This window comes from Gymnoscopelus braueri, assembly GCF_963280865.1.
Source record: "Gymnoscopelus braueri genome assembly, chromosome: 13".
In the NCBI taxonomy this organism is placed as follows: domain Eukaryota; kingdom Metazoa; phylum Chordata; class Actinopteri; order Myctophiformes; family Myctophidae; genus Gymnoscopelus; species Gymnoscopelus braueri.
The window spans coordinates 604589-628050 of NC_137615.1; the positions used below are offsets into that span (position 1 = coordinate 604589).

Here is a 23462-nt window from a genome sequence, read left to right on the forward strand (position 1 = left end):
TGAGGAGGAGGAGGGACTAGGACAGGTTCCTTTCATGAGGAGGAGAAAGCTGATAACATTTATAATATATGATAATATATATAATATGTATTAACAAACTGAGAGAACCCTTAACAACACACTCAATGCCATGGAGACAGACAGACAGACAGTCTCACTGCGGCCAGAGAGTGGTGAGACAGCATGTGACAAACATAAGAACATGATCCTCTACTTACCCCTAGTGGTACGTGAATGTACTGCAGATGGTTTAATGATAATGAATAATGAATAGAAAGATTGAGGAAATGGTGAGGAATGAAGTTCAGCGGTACTTCAAAGAGCCACCTCTAGCCAAAAAGGGAGACCCTCTCAAATGGTGGCGAGAAAATGAGAAGAGTTTTCCCACACTGTCAAAGGTGGCAAAATCTATTCTGTGCATTCCTGCAACATCCACCCCGGCTGAACGAATCTTCTCTGCAGCAGGGAATATCTGCTCTCAGAAGAGAGCCAGCCTCACACCAGAGCATGTGGAGATGCTAACTTTCCTCACTTTGAATAAACTGTGAATTTATTTGACATCATGTAGCCTACTAGGCTAGCTCATGTTGCAAGTTGCAAGAGAGCTGTGTCTGTCAGACCACAAAGTGAATGCTGTGCAGTGTTCAGAGAATGCACTTTCTTCTTTAATTGAGCTGCTACATCCTTGGTTTAAAAAAAACTACTATTTTGGTGCTACTGTAGTTTGTTTACAGGAAATGTAACATTTTGATTTTATATCAGCACTTTGCCTACAGTGTACTGTTTATATTCAGTATATTTTTTATTTGATTGAATACTTTTTATAACAGTTTTGTTATGTACTTAACAGTACAGTTGTTGCACAGTCAAGATAGCGGTAATAAAATATTATCTTTGAAGGAAGTATTCATTATTATTGTCTTTATTGTTAGTTAGAACATGCCTAACACAACCTAAAATCGAAATTATAAGGTAATTGCTTAATAAGTGCGATAATCCGATTAATCGATTAATCGATAAGATAATCGACCGATTCATCGATTATGAAATTAATCGTTAGTTGCAGCCTTAACCTACACACACACACACACACACACACACACACACACCTACACACCACACCTGTACAAACACACACACCTACACACCACACCTGTACAAACACACACACCTACACACCACACCTGTACAAACACACACACCTACACACCACACCTGTACAAACACACACACCTACACACCACACCTGTACGAACACACACACCTACACACCACACCTGTACAAACACACACACCTACACACCACACCTGTACGAACACACACACCTACACACCACACCTGTACGAACACACACACCTACACACCACACCTGTACGAACACACACACCTACACACCACACCTGTACGAACACACACACCTACACACCACACCTGTACGAACACACACACCTACACACCACACCTGTACGAACACACACACCTACACACCACACCTGTACAAACCCCCCAATGTCCCCACCAGGCTGTAGTAGGCGTTCTGTATTTTCATGTGAGCTGCCATCGTCCCCTTTAGGGTTAGGTTATCCCCATCGTCTCCTTTAGGGTTAGGGTTATCCCAATCGTCCCCTTTAAGGTTAGGGTTATCCCCATCGTCTCCTTTAGGGTTAGGGTTATCCCAATCGTCCCCTTTAAGGTTAGGGTTATCCCCATCGTCTCCTTTAGGGTTAGGTTATCCCAATCGTCCCCTTTAAGGTTAGGGTTATCCCCATCGTCCCCTTTAAGGTTAGGGTTATCCCCATCGTCTCCTTTAGGGTTAGGTTATCCCCATGGTCCCCTTTAGGGTTAGGGTTATCCCCATCGTCTCCTTTAGGGTTAGGGTTATCCCCATGGTCCCCTTTAGGGTTAGGGTTATCCCCATCGTCTCCTTTAGGGTTAGGGTTATCCCCATCGTCTCCTTTAGGGTTAGGTTATCCCCATGGTCCCCTTTAGGGTTAGGGTTATCCCCATGGTCCCCTTTAGGGTTAGGGTTATCCCCATCGTCCCCTTTAGGGTTAGGGTTATCCCCATGGTCCCCTTTAGGGTTAGGGTTATCCCCATCGTCCCCTTTAGGGTTAGGGTTATCCCCATGGTCTCCTTTAGGGTTAGGGTTATCCCCATCGTCTCCTTTAGGGTTAGGGTTATCCCCATGGTCCCCTTTAGGGTTAGGGTTATCCCCATGGTCTCCTTTAGGGTTAGGGTTATCCCCATGGTCTCCTTTAGGGTTAGGGTTATCCCCATGGTCTCCTTTAGGGTTAGGGTTATCCCCATGGTCTCCTTTAGGGTTAGGGTTATCCCCATGGTCCCCTTTAGGGTTAGGGTTATCCCCATCGTCTCCTTTAGGGTTAGGGTTATCCCCATGGTCTCCTTTAGGGTTAGGGTTATCCCCATGGTCTCCTTTAGGGTTAGGGTTATCCCCATGGTCCCCTTTAGGGTTAGGGTTATCCCCATGGTCCCCTTTAGGGTTAGGGTTATCCCCCCTTTAGGGTTAGGGTTATCCCCATGGTCTCCTTTAGGGTTAGGGTTATCCCCCCTTTAGGGTTAGGTTATCCCCATGGTCTCCTTTAGGGTTAGGGTTATCCCCATGGTCCCCTTTAGGGTTAGGGTTATCCCCATGGTCCCCTTTAGGGTTAGGGTTATCCCCCCTTTAGGGTTAGGGTTATCCCCATGGTCTCCTTTAGGGTTAGGGTTATCCCCATGGTCTCCTTTAGGGTTAGGGTTATCCCCATGGTCCCCTTTAGGGTTAGGGTTATCCCCCCTTTAGGGTTAGGGTTATCCCCATGGTCTCCTTTAGGGTTAGGGTTATCCCCATGGTCTCCTTTAGGGTTAGGGTTATCCCCATGGTCCCCTTTAGGGTTAGGGTTATCCCCCCTTTAGGGTTAGGGTTATCCCCATGGTCTCCTTTAGGGTTAGGGTTATCCCCATGGTCTCCTTTAGGGTTAGGGTTATCCCCCCTTTAGGGTTAGGGTTATCCCCATGGTCTCCTTTAGGGTTAGGTTATCCCCCTTTAGGGTTAGGGTTATCCCCATGGTCTCCTTTAGGGTTAGGTTATCCCCCTTTAGGGTTAGGGTTATCCCCATCGTCCCCTTTGCCATCAACAAGGGATCAACTGATCCCAGACCCTGAAACTGGTTCCTCCTGGTCTTCCAGACAGACAACTTAAAGTCCCATACACAGCATTAACCAGTGTTACAACAGGTCTTCTCCTGCTGCTGTATTTTGGACCAAAAATAAAACTGAAAGAGAAAAAAATCTCCCCTCGTTGCCTAGTTATCCTATTAGTCTAACACCCTGCCTAGTCTGGGTCCTATTAGTCTAACACCCTGCCTAGTCTGGGTCCTATTAGTCTTAACACCCTGCCTAGTCTGGGTCCTATTAGTCTAACACCCTGCCTAGTCTGGGTCCTATTAGTCTAACACCCTGCCTAGTCTGGGTCCTATTAGTCTAACACCCTGCCTAGTCTGGGTCCTATTAGTCTAACACCCTGCCTAGTCTGGGTCCTATTAGTCTAACACCCTGCCTAGTCTTGGTCCTATTAGTCTAACACCCTGCCTAGTCTGGGTCCTATTAGTCTAACACCCTGCCTAGTCTGGGTCCTATTAGTCTAACACCCTGCCTAGTCTGGGTCCTATTAGTCTAACACCCTGCCTAGTCTGGGTCCTATTAGTCTAACACCCTGCCTAGTCTGGGTCCTATTAGTCTAACACCCTGCCTAGTCTGGGTCCTATTAGTCTAACACCCTGCCTAGTCTGGGTCCTATTAGTCTAACACCCTGCCTAGTCTTGGTCCTATTAGTCTAACACCCTGCCTAGTCTGGGTCCTATTAGTCTAACACCCTGCCTAGTCTGGGTCCTATTAGTCTAACACCCTGCCTAGTCTGGGTCCTATTAGTCTAACACCCTGCCTAGTCTGGGTCCTATTAGTCTAACACCCTGCCTAGTCTGGGTCCTATTAGTCTAACACCCTGCCTAGTCTGGGTCCTATTAGTCTAACACCCTGCCTAGTCTGGGTCCTATTAGTCTAACACCCTGCCTAGTCTGGGACACTCAACAAACAAGTGATACACAGTCTCCTCCTGTCTACAAAATGGACACCCCACCCCGAGGATCTAGGTGTGCCAGAGACCCGTTCGTAGCTATCCCCCCCCCCCCATGTAAAATTCTCTTTTCAACGGGTGGTTTGTACAGGGACCGCCAGCTGCCTTTCGGGGCAGAGCCTGGACCAAAAGCCCTGTCCACCTCGATGCCTTCATTCCCCTCAGAGAAAGCCTGTGGGCCCCCACCTTCACACGCTTGTGTCCTCAAAGTCCCCCAGCTCTGGTGTTACGAAAGACAGGAAACTCCCTCCTGCCAGTCCTCCACAGCAGCAGAGACAGTCAGTACAGGGCGAGTGTACCCTCCCCCCTCATCCCACTGGGTTAGGGTTAGGGTTACCCTCCCTCCTCATCCCACTGGTCACAAACAGTTTGTTGATCGATAAAGAGAGAGAGAGAGAGAGAGAGAGAGCGAGAGAGAGAGCGAGAGAGAGAGAGAGAGAGAGAGAGAGTGTGTTTGTGTTGTAACAAACATTGATGTTGAAAGATGGCCGGTCAATGAACTGTCCACTGGACTTACTGGAAACACACACACACACACACACACACACACACACACACACACACACACACACACACACACACACACACACACACACACACGGTAAGGTCTTGTTTACTGTGTGAGCTTCTCTTTTCTATAGAAACAGTGTCAGAGAAGGGAAGAGAAGAGAAGAGAAGAGAAGAGAAGAGAAGAGAAGAGAAGAGAAGAGAAGAGAAGAGAAGATGAAATCTATTCTTCTGTTAATAATTGTCTTGTCTGATTGTCTGCAGAATACAGGTTAGTGTCTGTCTGTCTGTCTGTCTGTCTGTCTGTCTGTCTGTCTGTCTGTCTGTCTGTCTTTTAGATTATTTTGTGGGGCTTTGCCTTTTATGCCTTCATGGAGGACAGTTAGACAGAGGAATGGAGAGATAGAGATGGACAGTTAGACAGAGGAATGGAGAGAGAGAGATGGACAGTTAGACAGAGGAATGGAGAGAGAGATGGACAGTTAGACAGAGGAATGGAGAGAGAGAGATGGACAGTTAGACAGAGGAATGGAGAGAGAGAGATGGACAGTTAGACAGAGGAATGGAGAGAGAGAGATGGACAGTTAGACAGAGGAATGGAGAGAGAGAGATGGACAGTTAGACAGAGGAATGGAGAGAGAGAGAGATGGACAGTTAGACAGAGGAATGGAGAGAGAGAGAGAGATGGACAGTTAGACAGAGGAATGGAGAGAGAGATGGACAGTTAGACAGAGGAATGGAGAGAGAGAGAGATGGACAGTTAGACAGAGGAATGGAGAGAGAGAGAGAGATGGACAGTTAGACAGAGGAATGGAGAGAGAGATGGACAGTTAGACAGAGGAATGGAGAGAGAGAGATGGACAGTTAGACAGAGGAATGGAGAGAGAGAGATGGACAGTTAGACAGAGGAATGGAGAGAGAGAGAGATGGACAGTTAGACAGAGGAATGGAGAGAGAGAGATGGACAGTTAGACAGAGGAATGGAGAGAGAGAGATGGACAGTTAGACAGAGGAATGGAGAGAGAGATGGACAGTTAGACAGAGGAATGGAGAGAGAGAGATGGACAGTTAGACAGAGGAATGGAGAGAGAGATGGATAGTTAGACAGAGGAATGGAGAGAGAGATGGACAGTTAGACAGAGGAATGGAGAGAGAGAGATGGACAGTTAGACAGAGGAATGGAGAGAGAGAGATGGACAGTTAGACAGAGGAATGGAGAGAGAGATGGACAGTTAGACAGAGGAATGGAGAGATAGAGATGGACAGTTAGACAGAGGAATGGAGAGAGAGAGAGATGGACAGTTAGACAGAGGAATGGAGAGAGAGAGAGATGGACAGTTAGACAGAGGAATGGAGAGAGAGATGGACAGTTAGACAGAGGAATGGAGAGAGAGAGATGGACAGTTAGACAGAGGAATGGAGAGAGAGATGGACAGTTAGACAGAGGAATGGAGAGAGAGAGATGGACAGTTAGACAGAGGAATGGAGAGATAGATGGACAGTTAGACAGAGGAATGGAGAGAGAGAGATGGACAGTTAGACAGAGGAATGGAGAGAGAGAGTTCTGCCTGATTCACACTTAGTTGTGCGCTTTGTTGTGCACCGAAAAATATCAGATCTACAAGCCCTGGGCTTGTAGATCTTACGGTAAAAAATGGAAATAAGAATGGCATTCATAAAGTCCTCACAGGTATAGTAAAACAAACATGTGTGTGTGTGTGTGTGTGTGTGTGTGTGTGTGTGTGTGTGTGTGTGTGTGTGTGTGTGTGTGTGTGTGTGTGTGTGTGTGTGTGTGTGTGTGTGTGTGTCTGTGTGTGTGTGTGCATACAGAGTGTGTGTTGTGTTTCAGCAGTGTGAATTGGTTGTCAGGGCGATGTGAGGACGAGGTCGGCGAGGTCAAACTTGATGATTGTTGTCAGAACAGCAATTATGGTTACCTAGGCGACGATGGAGTGTGTCGTTACTGTGGGTCAGTACACACACACACACACACACACACACACACACACACACACACACACACACACACACACACACACACACACACAATATTTATTTATGTCCACATAATGAGAAGTACAAGATGTATAAAGGACATAAACACTGTCAGATAAAGGGAAAACAGCCAGTTACAAAGTGCATGTAAAGCAGAGCAACGTTACATACAAAACAAAAGATGACATACTTGTCAACACAGCGGACAACAATCATGGGTAAAGGAAGCAACGTCTCCTCCACATTGAGCGGCTTCCTATAATAGCTGATATTGAGCAGTACCTTGCTAATTGTTTAGCCCTCCTTTTGGAAAGGCCGGCCATTTGCAGGCCCCTCACAACCAACTTGTGCCCTAGACTACCAAAGATAAAAACCAAAGGTTTACATCTGTAGCCTAGCTGAGAGATGGTCTGCTCTAGCTGATGATATTTTAGCACTTTGGTTAGGAAGGCTTCCTCTAAGCTGTAATCAAAAGTACAGCCGACCTCGAGAATGAACACCTCCCTATGGTTTTCATTAACAACAATGACATCAAGGGTGTTAGCTGAAATGTTAGAGAACACAGAATCATCATTACACAGGTTAAACATGTCATAATGTTAGAGAACACAGAGTCATCGTTACACAGGTTAAACATGTCATAATGTTAGAGAACACAGAATCATCATTACACAGGTTAAACATGTCATAATGTTAGAGAACACAGAGTCATCATTACACAGGTTAAACATGTCATAATGTTAGAGAACACAGAATCATCATTACACAGGCTAAACATGTTATAATGTTAGAGAACACAGAATCATCGTTACACAGGTTAAACATGTCATAATGTTAGAGAACACAGAATCATCATTACACAGGCTAAACATGTCATAATGTTAGAGAACACAGAATCATCGTTACACAGGTTAAACATGTCATAATGTTAGAGAACACAGAGTCATCATTGCACAGGCTAAACATGTTGTAATGTTAGAGAACACATTCTAAACATGTTGTAATGTTAGAGAACACAGAATCATCGTTACACAGGTTAAACATGCTCGGCTTCACAGTAGAATGCTTATACAGCATGATGGAGGACCTGAAAATAGAAGAGATATCTTTAGATATCAGATCCACTATTCTGTCATGCCTACTTATGTAGAGTCCCCTGTGTACACACACACACACACACACACACACACACACACACACACACACACACACACACACACACACACACACACACACACACACACACACACACACACACACACACACACACACACACACACACACATTGATGAGGCAATAGCAGTCCAGACAATATTCTAGGTGGTGATGGTTATGCTGTATGTACATGTCTCTCTCTCTCTCTCTCTCTCTCTCTCTCTCTCTCTCTCTCTCTCTCTCTCTCTCTCTCTCTCTCTCTCTCTCTCTCATATCATATCATGTACATAACCACCACCATATCATGATATGAAAATAGCAGATCTACAAACTAACATCCCTTTACTGGGGAAATATTCACTGAAAATAAAAGATCTACAAGCTCTGTAACAATTTGAGATATGGTGGAGAGAGAAAAAGAGTGGATCAAGTACCTTGCAAACTTATTGTGTCTGTTTTATCATGTGACTGTGTAAGAGAGACAGACAGACAGACAGACAGACAGACAGACAGACAGACAGACAGACAGAGCTGACTCCTTGGTCCAGTTATATCCAACTCTGTGTGTGTGTGTGTGTGTGTGTGTGTGTGTGTGTGTGTGTGTGTGTGTGTGTGTGTGTGTGTGTGTGTGTGTGTGTGTGTGTGTGTGTGTAGTCCTCTAGTTGTGTCGTCCTGGTCGTCATGGTCACAGTGCTCGGTGTTGTGTGGTGAAGGAAGTAGTCACAGAACCAGGAAGTGTTTCGGTCTTCCAGAACCTGATCTCAACGACCCCAAATGTTCTGCTCTGAACCGCTACCAGACACGACCGTGTAACAGCACCACCTGCTGTTCAGGTACAGCACTACAGCATTTACAATATATTCATTTATCAGACTCTTTATCCAGAGTGACTTAAAATAAACAAGATAAAAACATAGAATACAGAGAGACAGTGTAGTGTCTCAATAAACTATAGGATCATAGAATACATAGAGACAGTGTAGTGTCTCAGTAAACTATAGGATCAATACAGAGACAGTGTAGTGTCTCAGTAAACTATAGGATCATAGCATACATAGAGACAGTGTAGTGTCTCAGTAAACTATAGGATCATATAGAATACAGAGAGACAGTGTAGTGTCTCAGTAAACTATAGGATCATAGAATACAGAGACAGTGTAGTGTCTCAGTAAACTATAGGATCATAGAATACAGAGACAGTGTAGTGTCTCAGTAAACTATAGGATCATAGAATACAGAGACAGTGTAGTGTCTCAGTAAACTATAGGATCATAGAATACAGAGACAGTGTAGTGTCTCAGTAAACTATAGGATCATAGAATACAGAGACAGTGTAGTGTCTCAGTAAACTATAGGATCATAGAATACAGAGAGACAGTGTAGTGTCTCAGTAAACTATAGGATCATAGAATACAGAGACAGTGTAGTGTCTCAGTAAACTATAGGATCATAGAATACAGAGACAGTGTAGTGTCTCAGTAAACTATAGGATCATAGAATACAGAGACAGTGTAGTGTCTCAGTAAACTATAGGATCACAAAAACTATGGGATAAACAATATAATATCTAAATAATAATAATCTGTATAATGAAACAATTCTATACAATTGATAGAAGAAAGACTACTTGGGTGTGTGTGTGTGTGTATGTGTGTGTGTGTGTGTGTGTGTGTGTGTGTGTGTGTGTGTGTGTGTGTGTGTGTAGCTGTGCAGTGGGGGGAGTGGTCACCATGGGGGGCTTGTTCTGTGTCGTGTGGGGGAGGGGACGGAGCCCAGCAGAGACAGAGGGAGTGTCCCAGTGATGAGGTGGGGTGTGTCAACACGTGTGTCGGAAAAAAGAGCGAATCACAGCCCTGCATTGAACACCAGCCCTGTCCAGGTACCTGTCTGTCTGTCTGTCTGTCTGTCTGTCTGTCTGTCTGTCTGTCTCTCTGTCTGTCTGTCTGTCTCTCTGTCTGGATTTGATGTATGCCAAAACGGTCTCCAAGCGCTCACAGGCCAACTTCAGAGAAACAAAAACAATGACCACATAATCAGAACAAGGACCTCATGGTTAGAGTTAGCCTAACCCTAAGGTTAGGGTTAGCCTAACCCTAAGGTTAGCCTAACCCTAAGGTTAGGGTTAGGCTAACCTTAGGGTTAGCCTAACCTTAGGGTTAGCCTAACCCTAAGGTTAGGGTTAGGCTAACCCTAAGGTTAGGGTTAGCCTAACCCTAAGGTTAGGGTTAGGCTAACCCTAAGATTAGCCTAACCCTAAGGTTAGGGTTAGGCTAACCTTAGGGTTAGCCTAACCCTAACCCTCATGCAGGTTAGGGTTAGGCTAGTCTCGCGTAGCCAGACAACTATTCCACAATCTTTGAATGCTATACAGAGTCTGGAACTACAACCCCCAACATCCCAGAGAGGAAACTGGCACTTCCGTTCATGAAAATATCTTTTAAAATATCTTTACACTTTATTTATTAATTTCCATTCCTGCTAAGCAGCAAAGCTAAATATACTTAGATGATTTGTATTTATATTAGGATAAATCTGCGCGACTGTAAAGACGAAACGGAAATGGAGAGGAGGCTCCACATCCGGTTTATATTCTAATCATGATCAGAGCTTCCGAGTCCCAGACTGTATGCCGGAAACATTTGAAAATTGTGGGAGGCAACAGTCTGGTAACGCGAGACTAGGGTTAGGCTAATCATAATGCAGGTGTCCCCCTTGCTCTCAAGACTAAGGAGACAAACACCTAAGCACCCAAATGACTGAAATCCAAATGTACTGCATCTCAGCATAGTGTATCAAGTCTTTTAACATTTGACATGTTCTATGATACTCCTTCATAAAACCAACAGGTATTATATTATATTAATATTATATATCTATGTTCATAGTTCATGGTACATGGGGCTCTTGGGGGGCGTGGACAGTGTGCTCAGCTACATTATGGAAGGGATAATGTATGGAGGTGGTCATTATTGAAATGTAAAGCCAGACAGGGTGAGTATGTATAATCACCCTGAAGGGCTGATGTTTTCAGAACATTCTTGAGAGCAACGTTTAGTTGTAAATTACATTGTGTGTTTGTTTACATGGCTGTCATGTTGGATAAAGCATAAAACCAAGCAGCGCAGGTTGATATGAGCAGGTGTTCTGAGTCTCTGATTACACAGCGGTCCGTTATAGAGCTCATCGGTCATTATCCAGAAATAATGACCAATGATTGACCAATCAGAATCAAGCATTCAACCAAGCCGTGTAATATTATATTATATTATATTATATTATATTATATTATATTATATTATATTATATTATATTCATGTATTTATTTTTATAGTTCATGGTACATGGGGCTCATGGGGGGCGTTGACTACCTGCTCAGCTACCTGTGTTTCTGGGAGTGAAGAGGACGTCTGGGGAGCCGTCTATCCAACCAGGAGCCGGAACCGCCTCTGTGATAGCCCCGCCCCTTCCTCTGACACCGTTCCGCCCGGCAACACCTGCCCCGGAGAGAACTACGATTTAAATAGCTGTTCAGACCTTCCCAACTGTCCTGGTAGGATTAGTATTATTATTATTGATATTAATATTATTACAGTCACACATAAATCAGTTCTATTGAACAGCCTTTACGTCTGTGTGTAATTTACAAATGTTGAACCAATGAAAGGTATAAAAAATCACTTCAGACTAAACCCCCTAACTCCATTGGATCCTCAAACTGTCAGTCAAATCTCCTAACTCCACCTTGTGGAGAGAGTTGTTTTGTCCATCACTGATTAGAACATTTATGTTATTATTATGTTTATGTTATTTATTAATGTGGAGATCCACATTAATAAATAACATAAACATAATAATAACATAGATAAAAAACCCTATCTCCACATGAACTCTTTTACCGTGGGCACTTGGTCCTCAGTGCCATGGACGCTTAAACGCGTTTAGTTTTTTAATTGTTTTATAAAGGATCGCGCTGTGATCTATGACAGAGTGACCACTGTGTGAGGGAGCAGGGTGTGAGGGAGCAGGGTGTGAGGGAGCAGGGTGTTAGGGAGCAGGGTGTGAGGGAGCAGGGTGTTAGGGAGCAGGGTGTTAGGGAGCAGGCTGTGAGGGAGCAGGGTGTGAGGGAGCAGGGTGTAAGGGAGCAGGGTGTGAGGGAGCAGGGTGTGAGGGAGCAGGGTGTGAGGGAGCAGGGTGTGAGGGAGCAGGGTGTTAGGGAGCAGGGTGTTAGGGAGCAGGCTGTGAGGGAGCAGGGTGTGAGGGAGCAGGGTGTAAGGGAGCAGGGTGTGAGGGAGCAGGGTGTGAGGGAGCAGGGTGTGAGGGAGCAGGGTGTAAGGGAGCAGGGTGTGAGGGAGCAGGGTGTGAGGGAGCAGGGTGTTAGGGAGCAGGGTGTTAGGGAGCAGGGTGTAAGGGAGCAGGGTGTGAGGGAGCAGGGTGTGAGGGAGCAGGGTGTGAGGAAGCAGGGTGTTAGGGAGCAGGGTGTGAGGGAGCAGGGTGTGAGGGAGCAGGGTGTTAGGGAGCAGGGTGTTAGGGAGTAGGGTGTGAGGGAGCAGGGTGTTAGGGAGCAGGGTGTTAGGGAGCAGGGTGTGAGGAAGCAGGGTGTTAGGGAGCAGGGTGTGAGGAAGCAGGGTGTTAGGGAGCAGGGTGTTAGGGAGCAGGGTGTTAGGGAGCAGAGCGGACATTGGAATTGGGCCGATATATATTATTAAATGTGGTTCATTTTTTAGATGCATTTAACAGGAAACCCAACTTGTCTCTTTGTTTTAATCCATAAAAACTGGAAAATGTGAACTGAACTCTGAACTGTAATTCTGTCTGTCTGTCTGTCTGTCTGTCTGTCTGTCTGTCTGTCTAGTTGATGGGGGGTGGGGGTCTTACGGACCTCCAGGTCCATGTTCAGTTACCTGTGGGGAGGGGCTGCAGCTGTCTCTCAAACATTGTGACACGCCCACGCCCAAATATGGAGGGAAGCCGTGTGCAGGACCCAGTACCAAGATTCAAGGGTGCAACAAACCCTGTCCTGGTAACACACACACACACACACACGCACGCACGCACGCACGCACGCACGCACGCACGCACGCACGCACACAAAATGAAAGATGAAATATGTCATTATGGATTTGGATTGGTTGTTTGATAGTTTTTCTCTCTGTGTGTCTCTCTCTCTCTCTCTCTCTCTCTCTCTCTCTCTCTCTCTCTCTCTCTCTCTCAGTCCATGGTGGATGGACAGGATGGTCCAGTTGGAGTGAGTGTTCTACTTCCTGTTTCCCAGAAAGCCGAGCGTCGACCAGAACACGACATCGTTCCTGTACTAGCCCCGCCCCTTCCTTCAACGGAAACCTCTGTATGGGCGACGAGAGAGAGACAGGTGTCTGTGAACACCTGTCTCACTGCGCAGGTAAGACTACCTGTCTGTCTGTAGAGGTAAGGGAGAGACAGGTCTCTGACCACCTGTCTCACTGCGCAGGTAAGACTACCTGTCTGTCTGTAGAGGTAAGAGAGAGACAGGTCTCTGAACACCTGTCTCACTGCGCAGCCAGGTGCACTGATCACATTTTGTGGGACAAGTTCGGGTCTCAGCTCTATGTAACTCTCTCTCTCTCTCTCTCTCTCTCTCTCTCTCTCTCTCTCTCTCTCTCAGTGGACGGGGGGTGGGGGTTATGGAGTTCCTATACTTCCTGTCCGGTGACGTGTGGGGTGGGGCTTCAGCTGTCAGTCAGAGATTGTAATAACCCCGCCTTCAAACATGGAGGACTGCCTTGCCAAGGAGCCGGGAATCGTACCATCATCTGTAAAACAGACGTACTCTGTCCAGGTAACACACATAGATACACACATACACACATACACACATAACACACATAAATACATAACACACATAAATACACACATAACACACATAAATACATCATCTGTAAAACAGACAAACACTGTCCAGGTAACAAACATAAATACACGCATACACACAACACACATAAATACACACATACACACATAAATACACACATACACACATAAATACACACATACACACATAACACACATAAATACATAACACACATAAATACATCATCTGTAAAACAGACGTACTCTGTCCAGGTAACACACTACATATAATGTATGTATGTATATATGTTACACTACAACTTACAACGCTAGAGGGCAATGCAAGCCAGACTAGAGGGAGTGTGTGTGTGTGTGTGTGTGTGTGTGTGTGTGTGTGTGTGTGTGTGTGTGTGTGTGTGTGTGTGCGTGTGCGCGTTTGTGTGCATGCGCGCGTGCATGCACACAAACGCGCACGCACGCGCCTGCGCCTGGAGGCGCGAGGGCACGCCTCCTCGGCCTCAAGCTCTGCTGAGTCGGCGCGCCTCCGTCATGGACTAAAAATGAGCGCTCTGTCTTCAATCGTCCTGGTTCTTCAATCGTCCTGTGACATATATATATATATATATATATATATATATATATATATATATTAAATATATGTATTTTAATATATATATATTAAAATACATATATATATATATATTCTTTTTTTTTTTCAATATAAAAATAATAATAGTGAATTTTCACCACAAATCAGCCCATTTCAAATCCTCTGCTTTGCAAGCTCTCTGCCTCCATGTATGGAAGTGTGTGTGTGTGTGTGTGTGTGTGTGTGTGTGTGTGTGTGTGTGTGTGTGTGTGTGTGAGACTGCATCTCTGTCCAGGCTTGGCAGGTGTAGTGCACTCTGGCAGCTGCACACAGTGCACACAGACAGAGCCACACACAGACAGAGCCTCACACACAGTGATGTGTTCTACCGTGGTACGCTGTACACACAGTATGGCCTGCAGATTTTTTTCGTCGCCACCGCATACATCCAAAAACGGTTCGAAACGGCGTATCTGATACGTTGATACGCATCTGATACGCTGCACCCAGGAGTGGCTGGGCTGGGGGGCAGCAATACAAACGTCTGACTAGTCTAACTCTGAGGTGAAGCCGTGAAGGCTTCATGTGTGTGGCTATTGTTCTTGGGGTGATAATTAATGGATACTGGTGAAGGAATTCACACATTTCAACGACCTGCCATTCACTTCATTGAACGTAGGTCACTGAATTGAGTACTTCATTAGTATTCAAATTGCGCGTCATAGCAAAATCTTGAATCTTCAATACAGTTTGTGTCTTCAATGCCAAGTTAATACTATTCTGTAATAGATACAGGAAGGCTCGCTGTTAACACTGCTATAATTATATCTGATAAGCCTAACCAGCATTTGTTTATAACAATGCTTGCACTTCTATGGTACATTAATAAAAAATTAAATAAAATGCATCTAAGGCTAAAAGCAGCTCCGAAGTGGTTGAGTTACAGGGTGATTAACATTAGAAACAGTATAAAATCAGTCTAAATCATATTGTAAGTGTACTCAGTGTTACTGTGAAACTGGGCCTGAGTGGGCCTGGCCGAGTTTGCGGGGCAGAAATGCGCGCGGAGTGCGCGCATTTTTTTTACATTAATTAATTATACCCGTGTGTGTGCCGTGCGTGTGGGAGGAACTAGGGGGGGAATTGTTATAGTATACCCTCCAAAAAAATCTAGAACACACCACTGCTCACACACACAACCCGAGCACGGTTTCATAGTAAGCTCCACTTGGGCGGAGCCTCCTTCCGCGTTCGCAACCAGTGTAAAATGTTCTGCATTGGGAGGTAAATGGGAGACACTTTATTGTGAAGGTAAGACCGGAAGAAGAGAGTTGTTGCTGCTGCGTAGTTGTTGCAATATATTATAACTCCGTGGTCTGCACGGCAGTCAGACAGAGACCGCGGTCCAGTTATAATAATAAAGTTGTGTATTTAACAGTCACACACAAGCTGTATCATTACGAGTTAGAATATGTCACAGACACTAGGCTACTACAAGGCAAGTTGCCCTACTACAGTTTAACAACAATGCAATTTGAAGATGAAACATCCAACACAGATGCGTAAATACTCTTCACAACCACCCCATTCGGATGCTATCAATGCATTGAATGGGACATTATCACCTTTTATCAGACCATTGAATGGGCGAAGTAGGCGACATACTGACCTACCCGCGATTTATCAGACCATTCATTGGGTGTTATCAAGACATACTGACCTACCGACGGAGATGACTTAAATAGTCCAGTTTTGGTTTTGGTTTTGGTTTCGGACCATGACGGAGGCGCGCGGTCTCAGGCGAACTGTCACCCCGTGAAGGACCACCGAGGGAGCTAAAGCGACCGAGTTGCCGTCCCTAACGGTGTGACGTTCGCCTGCGCCTACTCAGCGCCGTTGGAGTTATGTACCGATAGGCACAGAATCGTAAATTATGTTGTGGGGACTGCTCCGCCTCCAAGTAGGTCAGTAGCTCCTGATTACGCCCAATGAATGGTCTGACAAATCGCGGGTAGGTCAGCATATCGCCTACTCGTCGCCTACTCGCCCATTCAATGGTCTGATAAAACGTGATAATCTCCCATTCAATGCATTGATAGCATTCGAAGCCGGTGTCACAACAGCTATAGGCTACTGCAACTGTGACATCCAGTTGAAACACGACGTTAATCATAAAGGTGAACCTATTTTTAACTCTATGAGGTGGACGCGTTAAAACGTTACCACTTTGAACTGAATAGCTCTCTGAGGAGATGACAAGATTCTCACAACTCATCAACTTTCCCACGGCTGTCCCAACTAGACGCACGGACGATATCCACTGCCTAACTATACAGTATAACCTCCTGTGAGTGAGTAGCCTGGGAAGCAAAGCTTTTCTGGTCTATGATCCGGTCGGGAGCGGAAGTAGCCCTACATCACCAGGTGCGTCATCCGCGTCATCAGGCGACCGGATGGCAAAATCCGGAAAGACGTCACCCCAAAATAGGTCCGTCCTAATAAAATCCTTAATGCGGCGTAGTTTAGCTTATTTTTTAAAAATAAATGTGAGTGTACTTTCCGGAGACTATTTAGTGTCTGTATTATCCGTATTATCCCACGGGGAAATTCTATTCCATTTAAATAGGGATTGGGGAACCAAAACAAAGCGGCACCGCAAAACCGGATCGCGACAATCCGGAAAGAGGATTATTTTTTTCGTAATTTTTTTCCAGTAGGCGTGGCCTAGACCGGATCATATGGGTCTTTAGTAACGCATACCAGGCTTTCCTCCGAGGTGGAAAGACTGGTGACGCGAGGTTAGTGCGTGAGTAGTGGTCTATACTTTATTCCCCTAACAGGTCAGCTGAGCCACCACGTTATGAAGGATTAATCTGAAATGCCCATTTTTGTGCAGTGCCCTTTGATTAGAAAATGCGTTCAAACGCAATTGATTATTGAGAAACCATTACGCACGCAGTGACGCAGCATGCACAAATGGTAATGTAGGTAATTCATGTATTTGTGCAAGATGACCCTGCAATATAAAATGTGTATATTACTCTTTCATCATGGTTCATGTTCAAATAGCTCAATCCAAAATATAATGCTATAGGCCTGAGTGTTAGGCTGTATTTACGCACCTGCTTGTAATTAATGCATAAACATAATTATGACCGGTATTTTTATCAGATGTCCGATAAATTTTAATCATTCCGGACATTGCGGCAGATCCTAGCGCGACCCCTGACACCCCCCTGTGTGTGTGTGTGTGTGTGTGTGTGTGTGTAGTGGATGGGGTGTGGACAGAGTGGTCAGACTGGTCACCCTGTCTGTTTTCAGGAAGATCCGTAAACTGCAAATCAACAGGAGGAACTCAGAACAGAAACAGACGATGTGAACACAGAGACAATGGAGGGAAACACTGTGCAGAGGGCAAGCTAACGCAGACACAAGGCTGTTACGATATAGACAGATGTAACTGTAAGAACACACACACACACACACACACACACACACACACACACACACACACACACACACACACACACACACACACACACACACACACACACACACACAGATTGATCTAGATAGGCAGACAGACTGTGGATATAATGTTAATAGGTGTGTGTGTGTGTGTGTGTGTGTGTGTGTGTGTGTGTGTGTGTGTGTGTGTGTGTGTGTGTGTGTGTGTAGTGAAAGGAAGCTGGGAGGGGTGGGGGGAGTGGTCTCCATGTACACCCAGCTGTGGAAAACCCAGGTCCGGGAGGCCCCACAGACTCCGATCGAGGATATGCAACCCTGACCTATCAGGATACAGGTAAATATAACTGACCTATCAGCATACAGATAACTAAATAAACAACTATTACCGACCAATCAACATACAGGTAACTAATGTAAAGAGTCCACATTCATCCTATAGGATCATATGGGATTAAACACACACACACACACACACACACACACACACACACACACACACACACACACACACACACACACACACACACACCAATTGCTCCAGCCACTGAGGAGAACCGGGCAGAACAATTTTTGTCTCACCACCCTCCACTATGTGTGTGTGTGTGTGTGTGTGTGTGTGTGTGTGTGTGTGTGTGTGTGTGTGTGTGTGTGTGTGTGTGTGTGTGTGTGTGTGTGTGTGTGTGTGTGTTCAGGTCTACCATCGGTAAGAATCAACTTCAAGCTCATTTTCATGGAACTCCAGATTGTGGATCTCTGCCGACGGCTGAAAAAAGACAAATTCAAAGCTGCATCATTCCTGCTGTCTGTCCACCCTGATCATCCATCCATCTCTACATCCATCCATCTATACATCCATCCATCTATACATCCATCTCTACATCCATCCATCTATATGTTACAGGACGATTGAATAACCAGGACGATTGAAGAAGGAGCGCTTGTTTTCAGGCAATTCTGTAAAACCAACGCTAGAGGGCAATGCAAGCCAGACTAGAGGGAGGGAGGGTGTGTGTGTGTGTGTGTGTGTGTGTGCGTGTGCGTGTGCGTGTGCGTGCGCGTTTGTGCGCACACGCACACGCATGCACACACATGCGCGCGCGCGCATGCACGCGCCCACGCACACACGCATTGTTTTAGTTTCTCCCTGAGACACACACACACACACACACACACACACACACACAGTGATCCATGAAAAGAACTTTTCTGTCCCTATCAGTTTACAACTCGGACGGTGCTGTGTCGACTATCAGAGCATCGGCCGGTCAGCGCGCGCCTGGAGGCGCGAGGGCGCGCCTCCTCGGCCTCAAGCTCTGCTGAGTCAGCGCGCCTCCGTCATGGACAATAACTATTATCACGTGCGTGTGAACGCGTGTTCAGCGTTCCCCTAGCGTAGCTTCCTGGTTGCTACGTGGGGGGGAACAACAACAGACAGGTCCGTGTCGCAGCAAAGCCCCGCCTCGCCCCGAAGCCCCGTGCCTATAAACGAGCGCTCTGTCTTCAATCGTCCTGGTTATTCAATCGTCCTGTGACATATACATCCATCTATACATCCATCTATACATCCATCCATCTATACATCCATCTATACATCCATCCATCTATACATCCATCTATACATCCATCCATCTATACATCCATCTATACATCCATCCATCCATCCATCCATCCATCCATCCATCCATATAAAAATATTGTAAGAAATTGTATTAATTACATTGTATTAATTACATTGTATTAATTAAATTGTATTAATTAAATTGTATTAATTAAATTGTATTCATTGTATTGTAACATTGTATTAAAAAGAGAAGAAACATATGTTTTTGTGTGTCTGCTCCCAGGAGAGCTTTTGACCACAGCCTGGTCTTCATCATCTAATGAAACGTTAAGACATTCATAACTAACTGAAACAAGCTACAAGGCGTGTTATAAGACAGACCTCCATCACCATCTATATCTATATCTATATCTATATATATATCTATATATATATATATATATATATATATATATATATATATGCCATCATCAATAAATGGTTATTTATGATAAATGTATAAACAAACATCATAACTCATTTTAAACCTCCAGTTACAATATCTAGGCCAAATATATGCTTTGCTGCCACCTTGTGGTGACAATGGACAAACAGAATACATTAACATGCGTCATGTTGTTAGCCTGCTAGCTGTTCGCTGTTAGCTTTTGAACAATGACAACAAAGTATTTTGCCCTAATAATTGCTACACGATTAAAACCTGTTTTGGGGCACGGTGGCGCAGTCGGTAGCGCTGTCGCCTCACAGCTAGAAGGTCCTGGGTTCGATTCCCGCCGGGGACGCTGTGGGCGCTGGGGGCGTGTCTTCTCCTCCTCGCCATCAGCGGACATACCCTAGGTGGGGTTGGCAAAAGGGCCTACTCTGTGTGAAGTTTGCATGTTCTCCCTGTGTCTCCTGGGGTAGTTAGTTAACTCATTCACTGCTAGACTTATTTCTGGCTGCTTTTGCCCAGAGATTTTTCATAGTAAAAATTAAAGTACACAGGAGCCGAGATGCAGATTTTTTAAGTAACAGATTTTATCCAAACGTCATGCAAATCGGTACACAGTATCTCTATAGTCATGTGATCAACACGGATCTGTCAAATTTCCCATATTCCATCCTCATTGGCTAAGGTTGGCTTCCAAAGTTTGCAGGATTGGTCCGTTTTGAACAAAAGGCCTCAAATTATGCACGCAACTTGCAATTTCCGTGAAATTTCACACGCACATATCCCACTAGCCCGAGGAGGAAATGGCCCCCTTTTCACATTGGCCTGTTATAGCGCCACCAGCAGGTCTAATTTAGCAAAAGACATTTTTGGAACAAAATGCCTTAAATCATGAATGCCGTGTCCGATTGCCGTGAAAGGCCTAAGAATAAATGGCAGCCTTTTCACATTGGCCTATTATAGCGCCACCAGGAGGCCACAATAACGTACCTGACCTGTGCTCCGAGGAGCACTTTTTCTAGTTCTGGAATTGTACCCACACTAACAAGTTTTGGAAGGATGTATCTCTGTATATTGTTGATAATGTTGACTCTGACTTTAGTCTTTACTGGCTAAATGTACTGTTTGGCTTTTAGTAAGGCGGGAATATGCCGTTTTCAATACACGATAGTGCACTTGGTGGTACAAGCGTGAAATTTGGCACAGATGTCCTTCATATGAAGATTTCAAGATGGCCACCACCAGTTTTCAAAATGGCTGCAACTGGGCCAATGTTTTGGACTATATCACTTTGCTGGGGCTTATTTTAATATATGAGAATTTGTTCTGGAGGTATTTCTACCAAGTAAGACAAAAAATAACATTAGGTTCCAATATGGTGGCATGTTTTCCAATATGGCTGCCGATAAATTGCAGAAATGTGCATCTGCTTATGATTTATCCACATGAGCTTGTAGTACATGTATTTGTATTAATTACCATACACAGAATCCATTTATGGAACATTTGAAAGTGATTTATTAGCTTGGTAAAGCTTAGTGCTTACTTTTTGTTTTGTTATAAGTCATTATAAACACATTCTCATTTACAATGGTGGCTGGGCAAGTGACAGGCCAGTGTACTAGCAACTGCAACCACAGAGGGGTGTGCAGATAAGTCCAAACTTAAAGCATTTGCAGTGTCCAGAACATGCTTTTTTACATCCACATCGTGTCAGCTTCTGGCATAATTTGGCAAACAGGACTGCACAAGAGTGACTGGCCCCATATATGTCCTACTTGGAATGCACTTCACTTGCATTCACTTCCTTGTAGGAACTACTTCTATGAAGTTCTATCGTACATGAGTACTATGAACTCCTCAATGACTTGCATATGTTTATCATTTATTGCAACAGGTGTTGAACCTAATTTGGAGAAGTTGTCTGCCATGCTGACCTTTTTCCCTTTCCATGGAAGGACGAAACTGTGTGGCATCCCCTGAATGCATGAAAGAAGCAAAGACCTGATGACTTTGATTCAATAGCTGATGCAATTTCATGAACTTCCAAAGGCAATCCACAGCTAATTCAAGCCAAGTCTTTGAACAAGTGAAACTGTTATGTCAACAATGTCAGTATCTGAGGCAGAGCTGCAGAGGATAGCATCTGACACATCATGATTCGCAGCTCAGATACTGACGTTGTTGTCATAGCAGTTTTTCAAGAACAGTGACCACTATGGACGACTTACTGGCGCGCGTTAAGTATAATAGTGAGACGAGGAACACGTCTATTGTTGTGCTAACAGAGACGTGGCTAACGGAGTTAGCATCTGATTCTTCCATCACTCCTCCTGGCTTCACCGCGTATAGGAAGGACAGAGACCCTGTACTGAGCGGTAAGCAACGTGGGGGGGGAGTTTGTGCCTTGATCAACAACAACTGGTGCAAAGATGTTAAAATCCTAGATAGTCACTGCTCACCAGACCTTGAACTTTTAATCATAGCCTGCCGTCCTTTCTACCTACCACGCGACTTCAGCATTGTAATTTTAGCCGTTGTTTACATTCATCCTGGAGCTAATAAGGACACAGCTATGAGGGAATTACACCAGGCTATCAGTGCACAAGAAAATCGTCACCCGGACTGCGCAGCCATCTGCCTAAGCGACTTCAACCGGACAGACTTAAAAAAAGGTCTTTCCCAAATTCCACCAGCATGTCACCTGCAGTACCCGTGGTGATAATATTCTTGACCACTGCTACACGCCGTTCAAGGATGGATACAAAGCTCTCCGCCGCCCACCGCTAGGAAGCTCTGACCACTACGCCATCCAGCTGCTACCTGCCTACAAACAGAGGATAAAAAGGGAGCCGGTCGTTGAGAAGGAAATCCGAATCTGGTCTGAGGACACAGACGCTATGCTACAATCCTGCTTCTACCAGACTGACTGGGGGATGTTTAAGAACGCCGCTGGGAATAACATCAACGAACTCTCAGACTCAGTCACTGGCTTTATCAGTAAGTGCATAGATGACATAGTCCCAAAAAAGACAGTTCGGATCTATCCCAATCAGAAACCATGGATGGACAGCGGAGTACGTGCACATCTGCATGAACGGGATGCTGGTTTCAAATCTGGCGACGTGGAAACGCGCAACACGACGCGCGCGGCCCTAAACAGCGCCATCAGGAAGGCGAAAAAGGCCTACACGAAAAAGATGCAAGACCAACTCAGCAATGGCGACATCAGGAGCACATGGCAGGCGGTACACACCTTGACAGACTGCAAAACAAGAACCAGAAGCGAGGTGAACCCGCCTGCCTCCCTCCCCAACGAACTGAAAACTTTCTACGGCCGATTTGAGATCAGCCCCAACCGCGGCAGCCAAGCGGGGCCATCAGCAGCACCAGCAGAGGAGAACCCTCTAACCATCTCGGAGAGAGAAGTGCGTACAGCATTCGCACGGGTCAACATCCACAAGGCAGCCGGACCTGATGGGATTCCAGGCCGGGTCCTTAAGGCATGTGCAGACCAGCTGGCGGGTGTCTTCGCTGACATCTTTAACCTCTCCCTCTCCCAGGCTGTGGTCCCTGCAGGGTTCAAAATGTCAACCATTGTGCCCATTCCCAAAAAGGCCAAAGTGACATGCCTGAACGACTGGAGACCTGTCGCTCTCACCCCGATCGTCAGCAAGTGCTTCGAGAAACTGGTGAGGGAATACATCAGCTCCACGCTACCTGCCTCGCTGGATCCGTGGCAGTATGCATACCGCAAAAACAGATCCACCGACGACGCTATTGCCATGGCTCTCCACA

The 23462-nt window shown here is 45.4% G+C and overlaps 1 protein-coding gene across 1 annotated transcript; it reads left to right on the forward strand.

The window, feature by feature from the left end:
- Positions 1-287: 287 nt before the first annotated feature.
- On the forward strand, positions 288-18495 carry LOC308098656 (properdin-like; the record flags this gene model as incomplete). Its single annotated transcript, XM_080447064.1, has 13 exons — positions 288-544; positions 4225-4422; positions 4775-4911; positions 6471-6609; positions 8445-8623; positions 9496-9669; positions 11122-11340; positions 12643-12810; positions 13003-13188; positions 13432-13605; positions 17476-17667; positions 17884-18007; positions 18366-18495. 13 exons carry the CDS (start codon positions 288-290, stop codon positions 18487-18489), a joined length of 2271 nt encoding a protein of 756 aa, XP_080303190.1. The 3' UTR covers positions 18490-18495.
- Positions 18496-23462: the final 4967 nt, after the last annotated feature.